The sequence below is a fragment of the Somniosus microcephalus genome, chromosome 11 (assembly GCF_052327205.1).
Source record: "Somniosus microcephalus isolate GS21.2 chromosome 11, FLI_Smic_1.0, whole genome shotgun sequence".
Taxonomy (NCBI): Eukaryota; Metazoa; Chordata; class Chondrichthyes; order Squaliformes; family Somniosidae; genus Somniosus; species Somniosus microcephalus.
Genome location: NC_140997.1, coordinates 9,459,535 through 9,484,078, shown reverse-complemented (window position 1 = coordinate 9,484,078; position 24,544 = coordinate 9,459,535). Strand labels below are relative to the sequence as shown.

Genomic DNA, 24,544 nt, shown 5'->3' with positions numbered 1-24,544 from the left:
TTTGAGGAAGTAACATATAGGGTGGATAAAGGGGAACCAGTGGACGTAGTGTATTTAGACTTCCAAAAGGCATTTGACAAGGTGCCACACAAAAGATTATTGCTTAAGATAAAAAATCACGGGATTGGGGGTACTATTCTGGCATGGATAGAGGATTGGCTATCTAACAGAAGGCAGAGAGTTGGGATAAATGGTTCATTCTCAGACTGGCAATCAGTAACTAGTGGTGTTCTGCAGGGGTCAGTGCTGGGTCCCCAACTCTTTACAATCTATATTAATGATTTGGAGGAGGGGACCGAGTGTAACATATCAAAGTTTGCAGATGATACTAAGATGGGAGGGAAAGTAGTGAGTGAGGAGGACATAAAAAACCTGCAAGGGGACATAGACAGGCTAAGTAAGTGGGCAGAGATTTGGCAGATGGAATACAATACTGGAAAGTGTGAGGTTATGCACTTTGGCAGGAAAAATCGTAGAGCAAGTTATTATCTTAATGGCAAGAAACTGGAAAGTACTGAAGTACAAAGGGATCTGGGGGTCCTGGTGCACAAAACTCAAAAGGTTAGCATGCAGGTGCAGCAGTGATTAAGAAGGCCAATGGAATGTTGGCTTTCATTGCTAGGGGGATAGAATATAAAAATAGGGAGGTATTGCTTCAGTTGTACAAGGTATTGGTGAGACCGCACCTGGAATACTGCATACAGTTTTGGTGTCCATACTTAAGAAAGGACATACTTGCTCTCGAGTCAGTACAAAGAAGGTTCACTCGGTTAATCCCGGGGATGAGGGGATGGACATATGAGGAGAGGTTGAGTAGATTGGGACTCTACTCATTGGAGTTCAGAAGAATGAGAGGCGATCTTATTGAAACATATAAGATTATGAAGGGGTTGGATCGGGTGGATGCGGGGAAGATGTTCCCGATGATGGGTGAAACTAGAACTAGGGGGCATAGTCTTAGAATAAGGGGCTGCTCTTTCAAAACTGAGATGAGGAGGAACTACTTCACTCAGAGGGTGGTAGGTCCATGGAATATGCTGCCCCAAAAAGCTGTAGAAGCTACATCATTACATAAATTTAAAACAGAAATAGACAGTTTCCTAGAAGTAAAGGGAATTAAGGGTTACGGGGAGCGGGCAGGAATTTGGACATGAGTCTAGGTTCGGATCGGTCATGGCCCTGTGGGTAGCGGAGCGGGCCCAGGGGCCGTGTAGCCTGATCCTGCTCCTATTTCGTGTGTCTAATTCTGTTAGATTCAGGAGATGGTTCTGTGATAGTGGATTGGCGGTTAGGATCAGATCAGCCATGATCTTATTGAATGGCGGAGCAGGCTCGAGGGGCCGATTGGCCTACTCCTGCTCCTATTTCTTATGTTCTTATGTAAATGCTGGCCTTGCCAGCGACGCCCACATCCCATAAATGAATTTTAAAAAAGATACAGAGTAAAGCTCTCCTCTGTCCCAACAAGGTGCTTTAACTTCAACTTTAGAAGAGTAACTCCTACTGCATCAGTGCAGCATTTCCAACACCCACCATTCCAGAGCCTCTGTGAGTGAGATTGACAGATGAGGGGCAGGTGGGAGCTGCAGCTTCTAGGAATGGGGTTGAGACTGTCAAGTGAAAGAGGCTCATTGGCTGCATGCAACCGTAGGCCCCAGAGTTCAGCATCTGTTAGTTTCTCAGTTGTTCTGTGATTAAACATTTCGCTCCATTCATGTGTGTGGGATTAAATCCTGCCAACTGTGAGCAACGTGGTGATTGCCTGGTAACCACGTCTGTTTGTGTGTGTTTTAGAAACTGCTCCCACGAGAAGGTGGTGGCCATGTTACAGGGGAGCGGAGCGATGCCCACTCTCGTGGTAGAAGACGGGCCCTTTAATTTCCCCCTGGGTAAGTGGAGCTGCTGTCGGACACCATGCGTGAGTGTAGCGCTGTTTCATTGCGATGTGTCATCGGGTTCTCCTGATCTGCGGTGGGATCCCCAGATAAATCGCTTACACCATGTGCAGCTTGTACATCAGAAGAGATTGTAAGATGAGGGGGAAGTGGGATATGAGAAGGAGGATCATGTATGAGGATACCAGAATTTTGTATTCTCTCAGCCCCGCTGCTGGCCACGGGCTCGGCCATGCCCCTGCCAAGAATGGCCAGCACTGTCTCTTCCATGGGGGTGAGGTGATGCAGGCGAGCCTATCTCCCGCCGGTTAGGTTCTGCTGGCACTGATTATGCACCACCTTTTCCTGCAAGAGAAAGAGAAGTGTGTCAATTGTCGTGTAATGTGTTTGAGTGATGTGCCTGTTGTGGTTTAATAGCTGACAGTGTGTGCAGGCTGTGAGATGTGTGTATGAGGTTTGCAACAGTGGTAAGTGTGTGAGGGCGAGATGGAGCAAGTGAATGTGAGGTATGAGTCATGATTGATAGAGATTGTTGGTATGTGAGTGATGGGGGTGCGGTGAATTGAACAGTGCGTGAGGCTCGTGGTGCAGTTCGTGGAATATGGCATTTGAAGATGCATTTACTGACATTGACCACTTGTGTGAGGTCATTAAACTTCTTCCTGCACTGGGTCCACGTCCTCGGGGCTAAACTGCTGGCATTCACCACAGTGGCTATCTGCCCCCATTGCATTTTGCACAGTTGCCTGGAGGGCCTCCTGGTCCCCTCTCCCCCTATTGACCTCCCACACCAAGGCCTTCATGGAAATGAGCAGACAGCACGAAGTTCACAGTCCTCCGAATGGGCGTGGGTTGGTAACGCATCACGATCCCCGCGCCCGTTTTTGGGGGCAAACGAATTTCTAGGCTACTCTTTATTCAGCAGGGTAAGTGTTACTCGCTGTGTAAATGAACAGTCACTGTTTATTCAGTGGGGTAAGGGTTACTCACTGTGTAACTGAACAGTTACTGTTTATTCAGTGGGGTAAGGGTTACTCACTGTGTAAATGAATCAGTGGGGTAAGGGTTACTCACTGTGTAAATGAACAGTTACTGTTTATTCAGTGGGGTAAGGGTTACTCACTGTGTAAATGAACAGTTACTGTTTATTCAGTGGGGTAAGGGTTACTCACTGTGTAAATGAACAGTTACTGTTTATTCAGTGGGGTAAGGGTTACTCACTGTGTAACTGAACAGTTACTGTTTATTCAGTGGGGTAAGGGTTACTCACTGTGTAACTGAACAGTTACTGTTTATTCAGTGGGGTAAGGGTTACTCACTGTGTAAATGAACAGTTACTGTTTATTCAGTGGGGTAAGGGTTACTCACTGTGTAAATGAACAGTTACTGTTTATTCAGTGGGGTAAGGGTTACTCACTGTGTAAATGAACAGTTACTGTTTATTCAGTGGGGTATGGGTTACTCACTGTGTAACTGAACAGTTACTGTTTATTCAGTGGGGTAAGGGTTACTCACTGTGTAAATGAACAGTTACTGTTTATTCAGTGGTGTAAGGGTTACTCACTGTGTAACTGAACAGTTACTGTTTATTCAGTGGGGTAAGGGTTACTCACTGTGTAACTGAACAGTTACGGTTTATTCAGTGGGGTAATGGTTACTCACTGTGTAAATGAACAGTTACTGTTTATTCAGTGGGGTAAGGGTTACTCACTGTGTAAATGAACAGTTACTGTTTATTCAGTGGGGTAAGGGTTACTCACTGTAAATGAACAGTTACTGTTTATTCAGTGGGGTAAGGGTTACTCACTGTGTAAATGAACAGTTACTGTTTATTCAGTGGGGTATGGGTTACTCACTGTGTAACTGAACAGTTACTGTTTATTCAGTGGGGTAAGGGTTACTCACTGTGTAAATGAACAGTTACTGTTTATTCAGTGGGGTAAGGGTTACTCACTGTGTAAATGAACAGTTACTGTTTATTCAGTGGGGTAAGGGTTACTCACTGTAACTGAACAGTTACTGTTTATTCAGTGGGGTAAGGGTTACTCACTGTGTAAATGAACAGTTACTGTTTATTCAGTGGGGTAAGGGTTACTCACTGTGTAAATGAACAGTTACTGTTTATTCAGTGGGGTAAGGGTTACTCACTGTGTAAATGAACAGTTACTGTTTATTCAGTGGGGTAAGGGTTACTCGCTGTGTAACTGAACAGTTACTGTTTATTCAGTGGGGTAAGGGTTACTCGCTGTGTAAATGAACAGTTACTGTTTATTCAGTGGGGTAAGGGTTACTCACTGTGTAACTGAACAGTCACTGTTTATTCAGTGGGGTAAGGGCTACTCACTGTAACTGAACAGTTACTGTTTATTCAGTGGGGTAAGGGTTACTCACTGTGTAACTGAACAGTTACTGTTTATTCAGTGGGGTAAGGGTTACTCACTGTGTAACTGAACAGTCACTGTTTATTCAGTGGGGTAAGGGTTACTCACTGTGTAACTGAACAGTCACTGTTTATTCAGTGGGGTAAGGGTTACTCACTGTGTAAATGAACAGTTACTGTTTATTCAGTGGGGTAAGGGTTACTCACTGTGTAAATGAACAGTCACTGTTTATTCAGTGGGGTAAGGGTTACTCACTGTAACTGAACAGTCACTGTTTATTCAGTGGGGTAAGGGTTACTCACTGTGTAAATGAACAGTCACTGTTTATTAAGTGGGGTAAGGGTTACTCACTGTGTAAATGAACAGTTACTGTTTATTCAGTGGGGTAAGGGTTACTCACTGTGTAACTGAACAGTTACTGTTTATTCAGTGGGGTAAGGGTTACTCACTGTAAATGAACAGTTACTGTTTATTCAGTGGGGTAAGGGTTACTCACTGTGTAAATGAACAGTCGCTGTTTATTCAGTGGGGTAAGGGTTACTCACTGTGTAAATGAACAGTCGCTGTTTATTCAGTGGGGTAAGGGTTACTCACTGTGTAAATGAACAGTCGCTGTTTATTCAGTGGGGTAAGGGTTACTCACTGTGTAACTGAACAGTTACTGTTTATTCAGTGGGGTAAGGGTTACTCACTGTGTAACTGAACAGTTGCTGTTTATTCAGTGGGGTAAGGGTTACTCACTGTGTAACTGAACAGTTACTGTTTATTCAGTGGGGTAAGGGTTACTCACTGTGTAAATGAACAGTTACTGTTTATTCAGTGGGGTAAGGGTTACTCACTGTGTAACTGAACAGTTACTGTTTATTCAGTGGGGTAAGGGTTACTCACTGTGTAACTGAACAGTTACTGTTTATTCAGTGGGGTAAGGGTTACTCACTGTGTAACTGAACAGTCACTGTTTATTCAGTGGGGTAAGGGTTACTCACTGTGTAAATGAACAGTTACTGTTTATTCAGTGGGGTAAGGGTTACTCACTGTAAATGAACAGTTACTGTTTATTCAGTGGGGTAAGGGTTACTCACTGTGTAAATGAACAGTTACTGTTTATTCAGTGGGGTAAGGGTTACTCACTATGTAACTGAACAGTTACTGTTTATTCAGTGGGGTAAGGGTTACTCACTGTGTAAATGAACAGTCACTGTTTATTCAGTGGGGTAAGGGTTACTCACTGTGTAAATGAACAGTCACTGTTTATTCAGTGGGGTAAGGGTTACTCACTGTGTAAATGAACAGTCACGGTTTATTCAGTGGGGTAAGGGTTACTCACTGTAAATGAACAGTCACGGTTTATTCAGTGGGGTAAGGGTTACTCACTGTGTAACTGAACAGTTACTGTTTATTCAGTGGGGTAAGGGTTACTCACTGTGTAAATGAACAGTTACTGTTTATTCAGTGGGGTAAGGGTTACTCACTGTGTAAATGAACAGTTACTGTTTATTCAGTGGGGTATGGGTTACTCACTGTGTAACTGAACAGTTACTGTTTATTCAGTGGGGTAAGGGTTACTCACTGTGTAAATGAACAGTTACTGTTTATTCAGTGGGGTAAGGGTTACTCACTGTGTAACTGAACAGTTACTGTTTATTCAGTGGGGTAAGGGTTACTCACTGTGTAACTGAACAGTTACTGTTTATTCAGTGGGGTAAGGGTTACTCACTGTGTAAATGAACAGTTACTGTTTATTCAGTGGGGTAAGGGTTACTCACTGTGTAAATGAACAGTTACTGTTTATTCAGTGGGGTAAGGGTTACTCACTGTAAATGAACAGTTACTGTTTATTCAGTGGGGTAAGGGTTACTCACTGTGTAAATGAACAGTTACTGTTTATTCAGTGGGGTATGGGTTACTCACTGTGTAACTGAACAGTTACTGTTTATTCAGTGGGGTAAGGGTTACTCACTGTGTAAATGAACAGTTACTGTTTATTCAGTGGGGTAAGGGTTACTCACTGTGTAAATGAACAGTTACTGTTTATTCAGTGGGGTAAGGGTCACTCACTGTAACTGAACAGTTACTGTTTATTCAGTGGGGTAAGGGTTACTCACTGTGTAAATGAACAGTTACTGTTTATTCAGTGGGGTAAGGGTTACTCACTGTGTAAATGAACAGTTACTGTTTATTCAGTGGGGTAAGGGTTACTCACTGTGTAAATGAACAGTTACTGTTTATTCAGTGGGGTAAGGGTTACTCGCTGTGTAACTGAACAGTTACTGTTTATTCAGTGGGGTAAGGGTTACTCGCTGTGTAAATGAACAGTTACTGTTTATTCAGTGGGGTAAGGGTTACTCACTGTGTAACTGAACAGTCACTGTTTATTCAGTGGGGTAAGGGCTACTCACTGTGTAACTGAACAGTTACTGTTTATTCAGTGGGGTAAGGGTTACTCACTGTGTAACTGAACAGTTACTGTTTATTCAGTGGGGTAAGGGTTACTCACTGTGTAACTGAACAGTCACTGTTTATTCAGTGGGGTAAGGGTTACTCACTGTGTAACTGAACAGTCACTGTTTATTCAGTGGGGTAAGGGTTACTCACTGTGTAAATGAACAGTTACTGTTTATTCAGTGGGGTAAGGGTTACTCACTGTGTAAATGAACAGTCACTGTTTATTCAGTGGGGTAAGGGTTACTCACTGTAACTGAACAGTCACTGTTTATTCAGTGGGGTAAGGGTTACTCACTGTGTAAATGAACAGTCACTGTTTATTAAGTGGGGTAAGGGTTACTCACTGTGTAAATGAACAGTTACTGTTTATTCAGTGGGGTAAGGGTTACTCACTGTGTAACTGAACAGTTACTGTTTATTCAGTGGGGTAAGGGTTACTCACTGTGTAAATGAACAGTTACTGTTTATTCAGTGGGGTAAGGGTTACTCACTGTGTAAATGAACAGTCGCTGTTTATTCAGTGGGGTAAGGGTTACTCACTGTGTAAATGAACAGTCGCTGTTTATTCAGTGGGGTAAGGGTTACTCACTGTGTAAATGAACAGTCGCTGTTTATTCAGTGGGGTAAGGGTTACTCACTGTGTAACTGAACAGTTACTGTTTATTCAGTGGGGTAAGGGTTACTCACTGTGTAACTGAACAGTTGCTGTTTATTCAGTGGGGTAAGGGTTACTCACTGTGTAACTGAACAGTTACTGTTTATTCAGTGGGGTAAGGGTTACTCACTGTGTAAATGAACAGTTACTGTTTATTCAGTGGGGTAAGGGTTACTCACTGTGTAACTGAACAGTTACTGTTTATTCAGTGGGGTAAGGGTTACTCACTGTGTAACTGAACAGTTACTGTTTATTCAGTGGGGTAAGGGTTACTCACTGTGTAACTGAACAGTCACTGTTTATTCAGTGGGGTAAGGGTTACTCACTGTGTAAATGAACAGTTACTGTTTATTCAGTGGGGTAAGGGTTACTCACTGTAAATGAACAGTTACTGTTTATTCAGTGGGGTAAGGGTTACTCACTGTGTAAATGAACAGTTACTGTTTATTCAGTGGGGTATGGGTTACTCACTGTGTAACTGAACAGTTACTGTTTATTCAGTGGGGTAAGGGTTACTCACTGTGTAACTGAACAGTTACTGTTTATTCAGTGGGGTAAGGGTTACTCACTGTGTAACTGAACAGTCACTGTTTATTCAGTGGGGTAAGGGTTACTCACTGTGTAAATGAACAGTCACTGTTTATTCAGTGGGGTAAGGGTTACTCACTGTGTAAATGAACAGTCACGGTTTATTCAGTGGGGTAAGGGTTACTCACTGTGTAAATGAACAGTTACTGTTTATTCAGTGGGGTAAGGGTTACTCACTGTGTAACTGAACAGTTGCTGTTCATTCAGTGGGGTAAGGGTTACTCACTGTGTAACTGAACAGTTACTGTTTATTCAGTTGGGTAAGTGTTACTCACTGTGTAACTGAACAGTTACTGTTTATTCAGTGGGGTAAGGGTTACTCACTGTGTAACTGAACAGTTACTGTTTATTCAGTGGGGTAAGGGTTACTCACTGTGTAAATGAACAGTTACTGTTTATTCAGTGGGGTAAGGGTTACTCACTATGTAACTGAACAGTTACTGTTTATTCAGTGGGGTAAGGGTTACTCACTGTGTAAATGAACAGTCACTGTTTATTCAGTGGGGTAAGGGTTACTCACTGTGTAAATGAACAGTCACTGTTTATTCAGTGGTGTAAGGGTTACTCACTGTGTAAATGAACAGTCACGGTTTATTCAGTGGGGTAAGGGTTACTCACTGTGTAAATGAACAGTTACTGTTTATTCAGTGGGGTAAGGGTTACTCACTGTGTAACTGAACAGTTGCTGTTCATTCAGTGGGGTAAGGGTTACTCACTGTGTAACTGAACAGTTACTGTTTATTCAGTTGGGTAAGTGTTACTCACTGTGTAACTGAACAGTTACTGTTTATTCAGTGGGGTAAGGGTTACTCACTGTGTAACTGAACAGTTACTGTTTATTCAGTGGGGTAAGGGTTACTCACTGTGTAAATGAACAGTTACTGTTTATTCAGTGGGGTAAGGGTTACTCACTGTGTAAATTAACAGTTACTGTTTATTCAGTGGGGTAAGGGTTACTCACTGTGTAACTGAACAGTTACTGTTTATTCAGTGGGGTAAGGGTTACTCACTGTGTAAATGAACAGTTACTGTTTATTCAGTGGGGTAAGGGTTACTCACTGTGTAAATGAACAGTTACTGTTTATTCAGTGGGGTATGGGTTACTCACTGTGTAACTGAACAGTTACTGTTTATTCAGTGGGGTAAGGGTTACTCACTGTGTAAATGAACAGTTCCTGTTTATTCAGTGGGGTAAGGGTTACTCACTGTGTAACTGAACAGTTACTGTTTATTCAGTGGGGTAAGGGTTACTCACTGTGTAACTGAACAGTTACTGTTTATTCAGTGGGGTAAGGGTTACTCACTGTGTAAATGAACAGTTACTGTTTATTCAGTGGGGTAAGGGTTACTCACTGTGTAAATGAACAGTTACTGTTTATTCAGTGGGGTAAGGGTTACTCACTGTAAATGAACAGTTACTGTTTATTCAGTGGGGTAAGGGTTACTCACTGTGTAAATGAACAGTTACTGTTTATTCAGTGGGGTATGGGTTACTCACTGTGTAACTGAACAGTTACTGTTTATTCAGTGGGGTAAGGGTTACTCACTGTGTAAATGAACAGTTACTGTTTATTCAGTGGGGTAAGGGTTACTCACTGTGTAAATGAACAGTTACTGTTTATTCAGTGGGGTAAGGGTTACTCACTGTAACTGAACAGTTACTGTTTATTCAGTGGGGTAAGGGTTACTCACTGTGTAAATGAACAGTTACTGTTTATTCAGTGGGGTAAGGGTTACTCACTGTGTAAATGAACAGTTACTGTTTATTCAGTGGGGTAAGGGTTACTCACTGTGTAAATGAACAGTTACTGTTTATTCAGTGGGGTAAGGGTTACTCGCTGTGTAACTGAACAGTTACTGTTTATTCAGTGGGGTAAGGGTTACTCGCTGTGTAAATGAACAGTTACTGTTTATTCAGTGGGGTAAGGGTTACTCACTGTGTAACTGAACAGTCACTGTTTATTCAGTGGGGTAAGGGCTACTCACTGTGTAACTGAACAGTTACTGTTTATTCAGTGGGGTAAGGGTTACTCACTGTGTAACTGAACAGTTACTGTTTATTCAGTGGGGTAAGGGTTACTCACTGTGTAACTGAACAGTCACTGTTTATTCAGTGGGGTAAGGGTTACTCACTGTGTAACTGAACAGTCACTGTTTATTCAGTGGGGTAAGGGTTACTCACTGTGTAAATGAACAGTTACTGTTTATTCAGTGGGGTAAGGGTTACTCACTGTGTAAATGAACAGTCACTGTTTATTCAGTGGGGTAAGGGTTACTCACTGTAACTGAACAGTCACTGTTTATTCAGTGGGGTAAGGGTTACTCACTGTGTAAATGAACAGTCACTGTTTATTAAGTGGGGTAAGGGTTACTCACTGTGTAAATGAACAGTTACTGTTTATTCAGTGGGGTAAGGGTTACTCACTGTGTAACTGAACAGTTACTGTTTATTCAGTGGGGTAAGGGTTACTCACTGTGTAAATGAACAGTTACTGTTTATTCAGTGGGGTAAGGGTTACTCACTGTGTAAATGAACAGTCGCTGTTTATTCAGTGGGGTAAGGGTTACTCACTGTGTAAATGAACAGTCGCTGTTTATTCAGTGGGGTAAGGGTTACTCACTGTGTAAATGAACAGTCGCTGTTTATTCAGTGGGGTAAGGGTTACTCACTGTGTAACTGAACAGTTACTGTTTATTCAGTGGGGTAAGGGTTACTCACTGTGTAACTGAACAGTTGCTGTTTATTCAGTGGGGTAAGGGTTACTCACTGTGTAACTGAACAGTTACTGTTTATTCAGTGGGGTAAGGTTTACTCACTGTGTAAATGAACAGTTACTGTTTATTCAGTGGGGTAAGGGTTACTCACTGTGTAACTGAACAGTTACTGTTTATTCAGTGGGGTAAGGGTTACTCACTGTGTAACTGAACAGTTACTGTTTATTCAGTGGGGTAAGGGTTACTCACTGTGTAACTGAACAGTCACTGTTTATTCAGTGGGGTAAGGGTTACTCACTGTGTAAATGAACAGTTACTGTTTATTCAGTGGGGTAAGGGTTACTCACTGTAAATGAACAGTTACTGTTTATTCAGTGGGGTAAGGGTTACTCACTGTGTAAATGAACAGTTACTGTTTATTCAGTGGGGTAAGGGTTACTCACTATGTAACTGAACAGTTACTGTTTATTCAGTGGGGTAAGGGTTACTCACTGTGTAAATGAACAGTCACTGTTTATTCAGTGGGGTAAGGGTTACTCACTGTGTAAATGAACAGTCACTGTTTATTCAGTGGGGTAAGGGTTACTCACTGTGTAAATGAACAGTCACGGTTTATTCAGTGGGGTAAGGGTTACTCACTGTGTAAATGAACAGTTACTGTTTATTCAGTGGGGTAAGGGTTACTCACTGTGTAACTGAACAGTTGCTGTTCATTCAGTGGGGTAAGGGTTACTCACTGTGTAACTGAACAGTTACTGTTTATTCAGTTGGGTAAGTGTTACTCACTGTGTAACTGAACAGTTACTGTTTATTCAGTGGGGTAAGGGTTACTCACTGTGTAACTGAACAGTTACTGTTTATTCAGTGGGGTAAGGGTTACTCACTGTGTAAATGAACAGTTACTGTTTATTCAGTGGGGTAAGGGTTACTCACTGTGTAAATGAACAGTTACTGTTTATTCAGTGGGGTAAGGGTTACTCACTGTGTAACTGAACAGTTACTGTTTATTCAGTGGGGTAAGGGTTACTCACTGTGTAACTGAACAGTTACTGTTTATTCAGTGGGGTAAGGGTTACTCACTGTGTAACTGAACAGTCACTGTTTATTCAGTGGGGTAAGGGTTACTCACTGTGTAAATGAACAGTTACTGTTTATTCAGTGGGGTAAGGGTTACTCACTGTAAATGAACAGTTACTGTTTATTCAGTGGGGTAAGGGTTACTCACTGTGTAAATGAACAGTTACTGTTTATTCAGTGGGGTAAGGGTTACTCACTATGTAACTGAACAGTTACTGTTTATTCAGTGGGGTAAGGGTTACTCACTGTGTAAATGAACAGTCACTGTTTATTCAGTGGGGTAAGGGTTACTCACTGTGTAAATGAACAGTCACTGTTTATTCAGTGGGGTAAGGGTTACTCACTGTGTAAATGAACAGTTACTGTTTATTCAGTGGGGTAAGGGTTACTCACTGTGTAAATGAACAGTCACGGTTTATTCAGTGGGGTAAGGGTTACTCACTGTGTAAATGAACAGTTACTGTTTATTCAGTGGGGTAAGGGTTACTCACTGTGTAAATGAACAGTTACTGTTTATTCAGTGGGGTAAGGGTTACTCACTGTGTAAATGAACAGTTACTGTTTATTCAGTGGGGTAAGGGTTACTCACTGTGTAAATGAACAGTCACTGTTTATTCAGTGGGGTAAGGGTTACTCACTGTGTAAATGAACAGTCACTGTTTATTCATAGAAACATAGAAGATAGGAGCAGGAGTAGGCCATTCGGCCCTTCGAGCCTGCTCCGCCATTCAATGTGATCATGGCTGATCTCCAAACTCAGTACCCTGTCCCTGCCTTTTCCCCATATCCCTTGATCCCTTTAGCCTCAAGAAATATATCCAACTCTTTCTTGAATATATTTAATGAACTGGCCTTCACCGCCCTCTGTGGCAGAGAATTCCACAGGTTCACCACTCTCTGGGTGAAGAAATTCCTCCTCATTTCAGTCCTAAATGGCTTACCCCTTATCCTTAGACTATGACCCCTGGTTCTGGACTCCCCGGCCATCAGAAACATCCTTCCTGCATCTAGTCTGTCCAGACCTGACAGAATTTTATAGGTTTCGATGAGATCCCCTCTCAATCTTCTAAACTCCAGTGAGTATAAGCCCAATCGACACAATCTCTCCTCATACGTCATTCCTGCCATCCCAGGTATCAGCCTGGTGAATCTTCGCTGCACTCCCTCCATGGCAAGAACGTCCTTCCTCGGGTAAGGTGACCAAAACTGCACACAATACTCAAGGTGCGGCCTCACCAAGGCCCTGTACAACTGTAGCAAGACATCCTTGTTCCTGTACTCGAACCCTCTTGCTACGAAGGCCAACATACCATTTGCCTTCTTAACCGCCTGCTGCACCTGCATGCTTACCTTCAGCGACTGGTGCACAAGGACACCCAGGTCTCTTTGCACTTCCCCTTCTCCCAATCTATTGCCATTCAGATAATAATCTGCCTTCCTGTTTTTGCCACCAAAGTGGATAACCTCACATTTATCCACATTATAGTGCATTTGCCATGTTTCTGCCCAATCACCCAACCTGTCCAAATCGTACTGGAGTTTTCCGACATCCTCCTCGCAGCTTACCCTCCCGCCCAGCTTTGTGTCGTCTGCAAATTTGGAGATATTACATCCAATTCCCTCGTCCAGATCATTAATATATATTGTGAACAGCTGGGGTCCTAGGACTGATCCTTGCGGTACCCCACTAGTCACTGCCTGCTACTCGGAAAACGACCCGTTTATTCCAACTCTTTGCTTTCTGTCCGCCAACCAGTTCTCTATCCAAGTCAATACCTTGCCCCCAATCCCTTGTGCCTTAATTTTGCACGCTAATCTCTTGTGTGGGACCTTATCGAAAGCCTTCCGAAAGTCCAAATACACCACATCCACTGGTTCTCCCTTATCTATTTTACCAGTTACATCCTCAAAAAATTCCAGTAGATTAGTCAAGCATGATTCAGTGGGGTAAGGGTTACTCACTATGTAACTGAACAGTTACTGTTTATTCAGTGGGGTAAGGGTTACTCACTGTGTAACTGAACAGTTACTGTTTATTCAGTGGGGTAAGGGTTACTCACTGTGTAACTGAACAGTTGCTGTTTATTCAGTGGGGTAAGGGTTACTCACTGTGTAACTGAACAGTTACTGTTTATTCAGTGGGGTAAGGGTTACTCACTGTGTAACTGAACAGTTGCTGTTTATTCAGTGGGGTAAGGGTTACTCACTGTGTAACTGAACAGTTACTGTTTATTCAGTGGGGTAAGGGTTACTCACTGTGTAAATGAACAGTTACTGTTTATTCAGTGGGGTAAGGGTTACTCACTGTGTAACTGAACAGTTACTGTTTATTCAGTGGGGTAAGGGTTACTCACTGTGTAACTGAACAGTTACTGTTTATTCAGTGGGGTAAGGGTTACTCACTGTGTAACTGAACAGTCACTGTTTATTCAGTGGGGTAAGGGTTACTCACTGTGTAAATGAACAGTTACTGTTTATTCAGTGGGGTAAGGGTTACTCACTGTAAATGAACAGTTACTGTTTATTCAGTGGGGTAAGGGTTACTCACTGTGTAAATGAACAGTTACTGTTTATTCAGTGGGGTAAGGGTTACTCACTATGTAACTGAACAGTTACTGTTTATTCAGTGGGGTAAGGGTTACTCACTGTGTAAATGAACAGTCACTGTTTATTCAGTGGGGTAAGGGTTACTCACTGTGTAAATGAACAGTCACTGTTTATTCAGTGGGGTAAGGGTTACTCACTGTGTAAATGAACAGTCACGGTTTATTCAGTGGGGTAAGGGTTACTCACTGTGTAAATGAACAGTTACTGTTTATTCAGTGGGGTAAGGGTTACTCACTGTGTAACTGAACAGTTGCTGTTCATTCAGTGGGGTAAGGGTTACTCACTGTGTAACTGAACAGTTACTGTTTATTCAGTTGGGTAAGTGTTACTCACTGTGTAACTGAACAGTTACTGTTTATTCAGTGGGGTAAGGGTTACTCACTGTGTAACTGAACAGTTACTGTTTATTCAGTGGGGTAAGGGTTACTCACTGTGTAAATGAACAGTTACTGTTTATTCAGTGGGGTAAGGGTTACTCACTGTGTAAATGAACAGTTACTGTTTATTCAGTGGGGTAAGGGTTACTCACTGTGTAACTGAACAGTTACTGTTTATTCAGTGGGGTAAGGGTTACTCACTGTGTAACTGAACAGTTACTGTTTATTCAGTGGGGTAAGGGTTACTCACTGTGTAACTGAACAGTCACTGTTTATTCAGTGGGGTAAGGGTTACTCACTGTGTAAATGAACAGTTACTGTTTATTCAGTGGGGTAAGGGTTACTCACTGTAAATGAACAGTTACTGTTTATTCAGTGGGGTAAGGGTTACTCACTGTGTAAATGAACAGTTACTGTTTATTCAGTGGGGTAAGGGTTACTCACTATGTAACTGAACAGTTACTGTTTATTCAGTGGGGTAAGGGTTACTCACTGTGTAAATGAACAGTCACTGTTTATTCAGTGGGGTAAGGGTTACTCACTGTGTAAATGAACAGTCACTGTTTATTCAGTGGGGTAAGGGTTACTCACTGTGTAAATGAACAGTTACTGTTTATTCAGTGGGGTAAGGGTTACTCACTGTGTAAATGAACAGTCACGGTTTATTCAGTGGGGTAAGGGTTACTCACTGTGTAAATGAACAGTTACTGTTTATTCAGTGGGGTAAGGGTTACTCACTGTGTAAATGAACAGTTACTGTTTATTCAGTGGGGTAAGGGTTACTCACTGTGTAAATGAACAGTTACTGTTTATTCAGTGGGGTAAGGGTTACTCACTGTGTAAATGAACAGTCACTGTTTATTCAGTGGGGTAAGGGTTACTCACTGTGTAAATGAACAGTCACTGTTTATTCATAGAAACATAGAAGATAGGAGCAGGAGTAGGCCATTCGGCCCTTCGAGCCTGCTCCGCCATTCAATGTGATCATGGCTGATCTCCAAACTCAGTACCCTGTCCCTGCCTTTTCCCCATATCCCTTGATCCCTTTAGCCTCAAGAAATATATCCAACTCTTTCTTGAATATATTTAATGAACTGGCCTTCACCGCCCTCTGTGGCAGAGAATTCCACAGGTTCACCACTCTCTGGGTGAAGAAATTCCTCCTCATTTCAGTCCTAAATGGCTTACCCCTTATCCTTAGACTATGACCCCTGGTTCTGGACTCCCCGGCCATCAGAAACATCCTTCCTGCATCTAGTCTGTCCAGACCTGACAGAATTTTATAGGTTTCGATGAGATCCCCTCTCAATCTTCTAAACTCCAGTGAGTATAAGCCCAATCGACACAATCTCTCCTCATACGTCATTCCTGCCATCCCAGGTATCAGCCTGGTGAATCTTCGCTGCACTCCCTCCATGGCAAGAACGTCCTTCCTCGGGTAAGGTGACCAAAACTGCACACAATACTCAAGGTGCGGCCTCACCAAGGCCCTGTACAACTGTAGCAAGACATCCTTGTTCCTGTACTCGAACCCTCTTGCTACGAAGGCCAACATACCATTTGCCTTCTTAACCGCCTGCTGCACCTGCATGCTTACCTTCAGCGACTGGTGCACAAGGACACCCAGGTCTCTTTGCACTTCCCCTTCTCCCAATCTATTGCCATTCAGATAATAATCTGCCTTCCTGTTTTTGCCACCAAAGTGGATAACCTCACATTTATCCACATTATAGTGCATTTGCCATGTTTCTGCCCAATCACCCAACCTGTCCAAATCGTACTGGAGTTTTCCGACATCCTCCTCGCAGCTTACCCTCCCGCCCAGCTTTGTGTCGTCTGCAAATTTGGAGATATTACATCCAATTCCCTCGTCCAGATCATTAATATATATTGTGAACAGCTGGGGTCCTAGGACTGATCCTTGCGGTACCCCACTAGTCACTGCCTGCTACTCGGAAAACGACCCGTTTATTCCAACTCTTTGCTTTCTGTCCGCCAACCAGTTCTCTATCCAAGTCAATACCTTGCCCCCAATCCCTTGTGCCTTAATTTTGCACGCTAATCTCTTGTGTGGGACCTTATCGAAAGCCTTCCGAAAGTCCAAATACACCACATCCACTGGTTCTCCCTTATCTATTTTACCAGTTACATCCTCAAAAAATTCCAGTAGATTAGTCAAGCATGATTCAGTGGGGTAAGGGTTACTCACTATGTAACTGAACAGTTACTGTTTATTCAGTGGGGTAAGGGTTACTCACTGTGTAACTGAACAGTTACTGTTTATTCAGTGGGGTAAGGGTTACTCACTGTGTAACTGAACAGTTGCTGTTTATTCAGTGGGGTAAGGGTTACTCACTGTGTAAATGAACAGTCACTGTTTATTCAGTGGAGCAAGGGTTACTCACTGTGTAACTGAACAGTTACTGTTTATTCAGTGGGGTAAGGGTTACTCACTGTGTAAATGAACAGTTACTGTTTATTCAGTGGGGTAAGGGTTACTCACTGTGTAAATGAACAGTTACTGTTTATTCAGTGGGGTAAGGGTTACTCACTGTGTAACTGAACAGTTACTGTTTATTCAGTGGGGTAAGGGTTACTCACTGTGTAAATGAACAATTACTGTTTATTCAGTGGGGTAAGGGTTACTCACTGTGTAAATGAACAGTTACTGTTTATTCAGTGGGGTAAGGGTTACTCACTATGTAACTGAACAGTCACTGTTTATTCAGTGGGGTAAGGGTTACTCACTGTGTAAATGAACAGTTACTGTTTATTCAGTGGGGTAAGGGTTACTCACTGTGTAAATGAACAGTTACTGTTTATTCAGTGGGGTAAGGGTTACTCACTGTGTAAATGAACAGTTACTGTTTATTCAGTGGGGTAAGGGTTACTCACTGTGTAAATGAACAGTCACTGTTTATTCAGTGGGGTAAGGGTTACTCACTGTGTAAATGAACAGTCACTGTTTATTCATAGAAACATAGAAGATAGGAGCAGGAGTAGGCCATTCGGCCCTTCGAGCCTGCTCCGCCATTCAATGTGATCATGGCTGATCTCCAAACTCAGTACCCTGTCCCTGCCTTTTCCCCATATCCCTTGATCCCTTTAGCCTCAAGAAATATATCCAACTCTTTCTTGAATATATTTAATGAACTGGCCTTCACCGCCCTCTGTGGCAGAGAATTCCACAGGTTCACCACTCTCTGGGTGAAGAAATTCCTCCTCATTTCAGTCCTAAATGGCTTACCCCTTATCCTTAGACTATGACCCCTGGTTCTGGACTCCCCGGCCATCAGAAACATCCTTCCTGCATCTAGTCTGTCCAGACCTGACAGAATTTTATAGGTTTCGATGAGATCCCCTCTCAATCTTCTAAACTCCAGTGAGTATAAGCCCAATCGACACAATCTCTCCTCATACGTCATTCCTGCCATCCCAGGTATCAGCCTGGTGAATCTTCGCTGCACTCCCTCCATGGCAAGAACGTCCTTCCTCGGGTAAGGTGACCAAAACTGCACACAATACTCAAGGTGCGGCCTCACCAAGGCCCTGTACAACTGTAGCAAGACATCCTTGTTCCTGTACTCGAACCCTCTTGCTACGAAGGCCAACATACCATTTGCCTTCTTAACCGCCTGCTGCACCTGCATGCTTACCTTCAGCGACTGGTGCACAAGGACACCCAGGTCTCTTTGCACTTCCCCTTCTCCCAATCTATTGCCATTCAGATAATAATCTGCCTTCCTGTTTTTGCCACCAAAGTGGATAACCTCACATTTATCCACATTATAGTGCATTTGCCATGTTTCTGCCCAATCACCCAACCTGTCCAAATCGTACTGGAGTTTTCCGACATCCTCCTCGCAGCTTACCCTCCCGCCCAGCTTTGTGTCGTCTGCAAATTTGGAGATATTACATCCAATTCCCTCGTCCAGATCATTAATATATATTGTGAACAGCTGGGGTCCTAGGACTGATCCTTGCGGTACCCCACTAGTCACTGCCTGCTACTCGGAAAACGACCCGTTTATTCCAACTCTTTGCTTTCTGTCCGCCAACCAGTTCTCTATCCAAGTCAATACCTTGCCCCCAATCCCTTGTGCCTTAATTTTGCACGCTAATCTCTTGTGTGGGACCTTATCGAAAGCCTTCCGAAAGTCCAAATACACCACATCCACTGGTTCTCCCTTATCTATTTTACCAGTTACATCCTCAAAAAATTCCAGTAGATTAGTCAAGCATGATTCAGTGGGGTAAGGGTTACTCACTATGTAACTGAACAGTTACTGTTTATTCAGTGGGGTAAGGGTTACTCACTGTGTAACTGAACAGTTACTGTTTATTCAGTGGGGTAAGGGTTACTCACTGTGTAACTGAACAGTTGCTGTTTATTCAGTGGGGTAAGGGTTACTCACTGTGTAAATGAACAGTCACTGTTTATTCAGTGGAGCAAGGGTTACTCACTGTGTAACTGAACAGTTACTGTTTATTCAGTGGGGTAAGGGTTACTCACTGTGTAAATGAACAGTTACTGTTTATTCAGTGGGGTAAGGGTTACTCACTGTGTAAATGAACAGTTACTGTTTATTCAGTGGGGTAAGGGTTACTCACTGTGTAACTGAACAGTTACTGTTTATTCAGTGGGGTAAGGGTTACTCACTGTGTAAATGAACAATTACTGTTTATTCAGTGGGGTAAGGGTTACTCACTGTGTAAATGAACAGTTACTGTTTATTCAGTGGGGTAAGGGTTACTCACTATGTAACTGAACAGTCACTGTTTATTCAGTGGGGTAAGGGTTACTCACTGTGTAAATGAACAGTTACTGTTTATTCAGTGGGGTAAGGGTTACTCACTGTGTAAATGAACAGTTACTGTTTATTCAGTGGGGTAAGGGTTACTCACTGTGTAAATGAACAGTTACTGTTTATTCAGTGGGGTAAGGGTTACTCACTGTGTAAATGAACAGTTACTGTTTATTCAGTGGGGTAAGGGTTACTCACTGTGTAACTGAACAGTTACTGTTTATTCAGTGGGGTAAGGGTTACTCACTGTGTAAATGAACAGTTACTGTTTATTCAGTGGAGTAAGGGTTACTCACTGTAAATGAACAGTTACTGTTTATTCAGTGGGGTAAGGGTTACTGTGTAACTGAACAGTTACTGTTTATTCAGTGGGGTAAGGGTTACTCACTATGTAACTGAACAGTTACTGTTTATTCAGTGGGGTAAGGGTTACTCACTGTGTAAATGAACAGTTACTGTTTATTCAGTGGGGTAAGGGTTACTCACTGTGTAAATGAACAGTCACTGTTTATTCAGTGGGGTAAGGGTTACTCACTGTGTAAATGAACAGTTACTGTTTATTCAGTGGGGTATGGGTTACTCACTGTGTAAGTGAACAGTTACTGTTTATTCAGTGGGGTATGGGTTACTCACTGTGTAAATGAACAGTTACTGTTTATTCAGTGGGGTAAGGGTTACTCACTGTGTAAATGAACAGTTACTGTTTATTCAGTGGGGTAAGGGTTACTCACTGTAAATGAACAGTCACTGTTTATTCAGTGGGTAAGGGTTACTCACTGTGTAAATGAACAGTTACTGTTTATTCAGTGGGGTAAGGGTTACTCACTGTGTAAATGAACAGTCACTGTTTATTCAGTGGGGTAAGGGTTACTCACTGTGTAAATGAACAGTCACTGTTTATTCAGTGGGGTAAGGGTTACTCACTGTGTAAATGAACAGTCACTGTTTATTCAGTGGGGTAAGGGTTACTCACTGTGTAAATGAACAGTCACTGTTTATTCAGTGGGGTAAGGGTTACTCACTGTGTAAATGAACAGTTACTGTTTATTCAGTGGGGTAAGGGTTACTCACTGTGTAAATGAACAGTCACTGTTTATTCAGTGGGGTAAGGGTTACTCACTGTGTAAATGAACAGTTACTGTTTATTCAGTGGGGTAAGGGTTACTCACTGTGTAAATGAACAGTTACTGTTTATTCAGTGGGGTAAGGGTTACTCACTGTGTAACTGAACAGTTACTGTTTATTCAGTGGGGTAAGGGTTGCTCACTGTGTAAATGAACAGTCACTGTTTATTCAGTGGGGTAAGGGTTACTCACTGTGTAAATGAACAGTTACTGTTTATTCAGTGGGGTATGGGTTACTCACTGTGTAAATGAACAGTTACTGTTTATTCAGTGGGGTAAGGGTTACTCACTGTGTAAATGAACAGTTACTGTTTATTCAGTGGGGTAAGGGTTACTCACTGTGTAACTGAACAGTCACTGTTTATTCAGTGGGGTAAGGGTTACTCACTGTGTAAATGAACAGTTACTGTTTATTCAGTGGGGTAAGGGTTACTCACTGTGTAAATGAACAGTCGCTGTTTATTCAGTGGGGTAAGGGTTACTCACTGTGTAAATGAACAGTTACTCTTTATTCAGTGGGTTACTCTGCTGCCCAAGTCAAATCAAATCAACTTTTATTGTTATTGTTAGTGCACAAGTGCAGTACAACGAAATGTAGGCTTGCGGCTCCCGAGAGTGTACATTTAGATTGAGACATTTAAACATTCAACATACATTTGGCTTGTAATACATTAACATAAACATAATAAAGTGCATTGGCAGATGTGCAGGCTTTAGAGTTTATTTGTGGAGTTCAGTAGGATGACAGCCCTGGGAAAGAAGCTGTTCCTAAATCTGGTCGTACGGGTGCGAATGCATCTGTAGCGTCTCCCAGATGGCAGGAGGGCGAACAGACTGTGGCTGGGGTGGGTAGGGTCTTTGACGATGGACCGTGACCTCCGTAAACAGCGTTTCTGGTATATATGCTCTATGGTCGGTAGCCGGGTGCCGAGTCTTCTCTTGCACAAGGTCCTGCATACTCATCACCCTCGTCCTTGCCAAAGTCTGCTTGCTTTACCCTGTGGCACTGTGACCAAAACGGCTGGGATCTTCAGTGAAGGGCCTTGTGTCCCGAAACTCTCTCCCCCGACATCGCTCTCCTGTGTCAGCGACACTGCTTAACGATGGCTGGATACAGAAGTCTGATTGATGTGAGGAGACGCTGCTGCCAAATTTCTACACACCGTGACAGTTTGCTCTGGGTGGAGTTTCGAGTGTGTGCTGCCTGGTAGCACCTTCTGCTGGACATTATTGGTCCGTCACCTGCAATTTTACAAACTGCACTTTCAGGTTTCTGATGACAGAGTGTTGCTTTAACAGACTGTCAGGGTGGATGTGATTACTGAGTTTGGTTCATATTTCTGGGCAGACCTTTATCCCGAGGTGGAAACCAATGTGCGGGGCCTGGGCAGGTGCAGGAAGGGGAAGTATTTTTCAATATGTTTGTATTCTTCAACATTCGGCTGTAGGCGTGAATTCTGTTTTGGTAGCACCTTTCTATATAGCGCCTTTCACGACCTCAAGATGTCCCAAAGCGCTTTATAGCCAATGAAGTACTGTTGAAGTGCGGTCACTGTTGTACTTTAGGAGGAGAGTGATGTAGGGGAAGAATGCCTCAGGACACCTGACCCTTCACTGAAGATTCCAGCTGTTTTAGAATCATAGAAATTTACAGCACGGAAGGAGGCCATTCGGCCCATCGTGTCCGCACCGGCTGACAAAGAGCCATCCAGCCTAATCCCACTTCCCAGCTCTTGGTCCGTAGCCCTGTAGGTTACGGCGCTTCAAGTGCATATCCAAGTACTTTTTAAATGTGATGAGGGTTTCTGCCTCTACCATCCTTTCAGGCAGTGAGTTCCAGACCCTCACCACCCTCTGGGTGAAAAAAGGTCTCCTCAACTCCCCTCTAATCCTTCTACCGATTACTTTAAATCTATGCCCCCTGGTTATTGACCCCTCTGCTAAGGGAAATAGGTCCTTCCTATCCACTCTATCTGGGCCCCTCATAATTTTATACACCTCAATTATGTCTCCCCTCAGCCTCCTCTGTTCCAAAGCAAACAACCCCAGCCTATCCAATCTTTCCTCATAGCTAAAATTCTCCAGTCCTGGCAACATCCTTGTAAATCTCCTCTGCACCCCCTCTAGTGCAATCACACCCTTCCTGTAATGTGGTGACCAGAACTGCACGCAGTATTCTAGCTGCGGCCTAACTAGTGTTTTATCCAGTTCAAGCATTACCTCCCTGGTCTTATATTCTATGCCTCGGCTAATAAAGGCAAGTATCCCGTATGCCTTCTTAACCACCCTATCCTGCTACCTTCAGGGATCTGTGGACATGCACTCCAAGGTCCCTCTGATCTTCTGCACTTCTCAGTGTCCAACCATTTATTGTGTATTCCCTTGCCTTGTTAGCCCTCCCCAAATGTATTACCTCACAGAATAAAGCAGGTTTCATGGCTGTTGGTCACAGTAGCACAATCACATGGACAGGCCCAGGAGCTGCTGGTGTAGCCCAGCTCTTGCCTCTCTTGTGGCCTAGACTGATCTACCTACGTACCATGTACATATGCTCCCCCAGGCTGTCCCAGTGACCATGGTGAACAGGAGATATTCAGAAACCAGTAGCTGCAAGCTACAGGCATGAGGAATGGGAGTGGCGGTGTGCGACTAAGCAGGACTGCTCTTTCAAAGAGCCAGCTCAGGCACGACGGGCCGAATGGCCTCCTTCTGTGCTGTAAGATTCTATGGTTCGTGGGCAAGAGACCAGGCCCTGTGTCTGTCTGTTTGTCTGTGTATTCAAGCATGTGTGTGTCTGTGCAAAAGTTCCTGATTGCATAGACACGTGTGTGTATGTGCATGTATTTCTGTCTGTGACCTAGTGTCTGCCTATGTACATAATCTGTTTTTCTTCTCTTCCTCGTGGTGCAATGCTCAGAACCGGACCCTGTGGACTCTCACTCATACTCCTCGTCACTGACCTCTCTGCAGTGGGTGGCTGAAATACTGCCATCCAGTATCAAGTTCCAAGGAAGAACCTTCACCCAGCAACTGGAGCACCTCCTGACCCCGCAGGAGCGCTACAGTGTCTGCAAGGCTCTCGAGTGCTTCTTCCAGCACAGGTAGGTACCATCCAGGGCCAGGCTGTCATTGCAACAGAGCTTAGCCCGAATGAGACTCATTGGCTGGGCTTACCCATGAAGGATGGCCACTCTACCTCAGCACCTTCAGGAGAATTCGCAAAAAGAAAAATCCTGTAGTTGGCCGCAGCAAGAACCTTGTGCACCGTGGGGCCTGTACAGAGATCAGCTCACACACTGTGGGGCCTGTACAGAGATCAGTTCACACACCGTGGGGCCTGTACAGAGATCAGTTCACACACTGTGGGGCCTCTACAGAGATCAGTTCACACACTGTGGGGCCTCTACAGAGATCAGTTCACACACTGTGGGGCCTGTACAGAGATCAGCTCACACACTGTGGGGCCTGTACAGAGTGTGATGAAATATTTCCATTCATCACTGCCTGTGACTGAGATCGGTTTCAGTGTCATTTCCCTTCCCCCAGACCTCATTGTATTGTGTACTGGAATGTGCTGTATTGTATACTGGAATGTGCTGTGTGTAGGGCTCCGCCCATACCTGGCCCCGTTTGTAAGCTAACTCAGTCTGGCCTCAGTCTCCAGAAGGAAGACATCTCTCTCTCTTACGTGTTACATTCTAAGTTAATAAAAGCCTTGTTTTGTCCTGCTAACTTCGAGTCTCGGGATTATTGAGGCACATCAATTTTATTAACTTATTTTTCAACACTATGGATCAACTCCTGAAACCCGAACGTTTGGATTTGGATCAACATGCTCCGGACGCATCAGCACGCTTCGGACACTGGTTTGAGTG

General features: G+C 43.4%; 1 protein-coding gene across 1 annotated transcript in view; it reads left to right on the top strand.

Annotated features, from left to right (window-relative positions):
- grid2ipb (glutamate receptor, ionotropic, delta 2 (Grid2) interacting protein, b) overlaps positions 1–24,544 on the top strand; it is a 186,422-nt gene that overhangs the window by 99,484 nt on the left and 62,394 nt on the right. Inside the window, 2 exon segments of the mRNA XM_086002222.1 lie at positions 1,795–1,889; positions 23,587–23,770. Coding sequence (XP_085858348.1) covers positions 1,795–1,889; positions 23,587–23,770 — 279 coding nt within the window.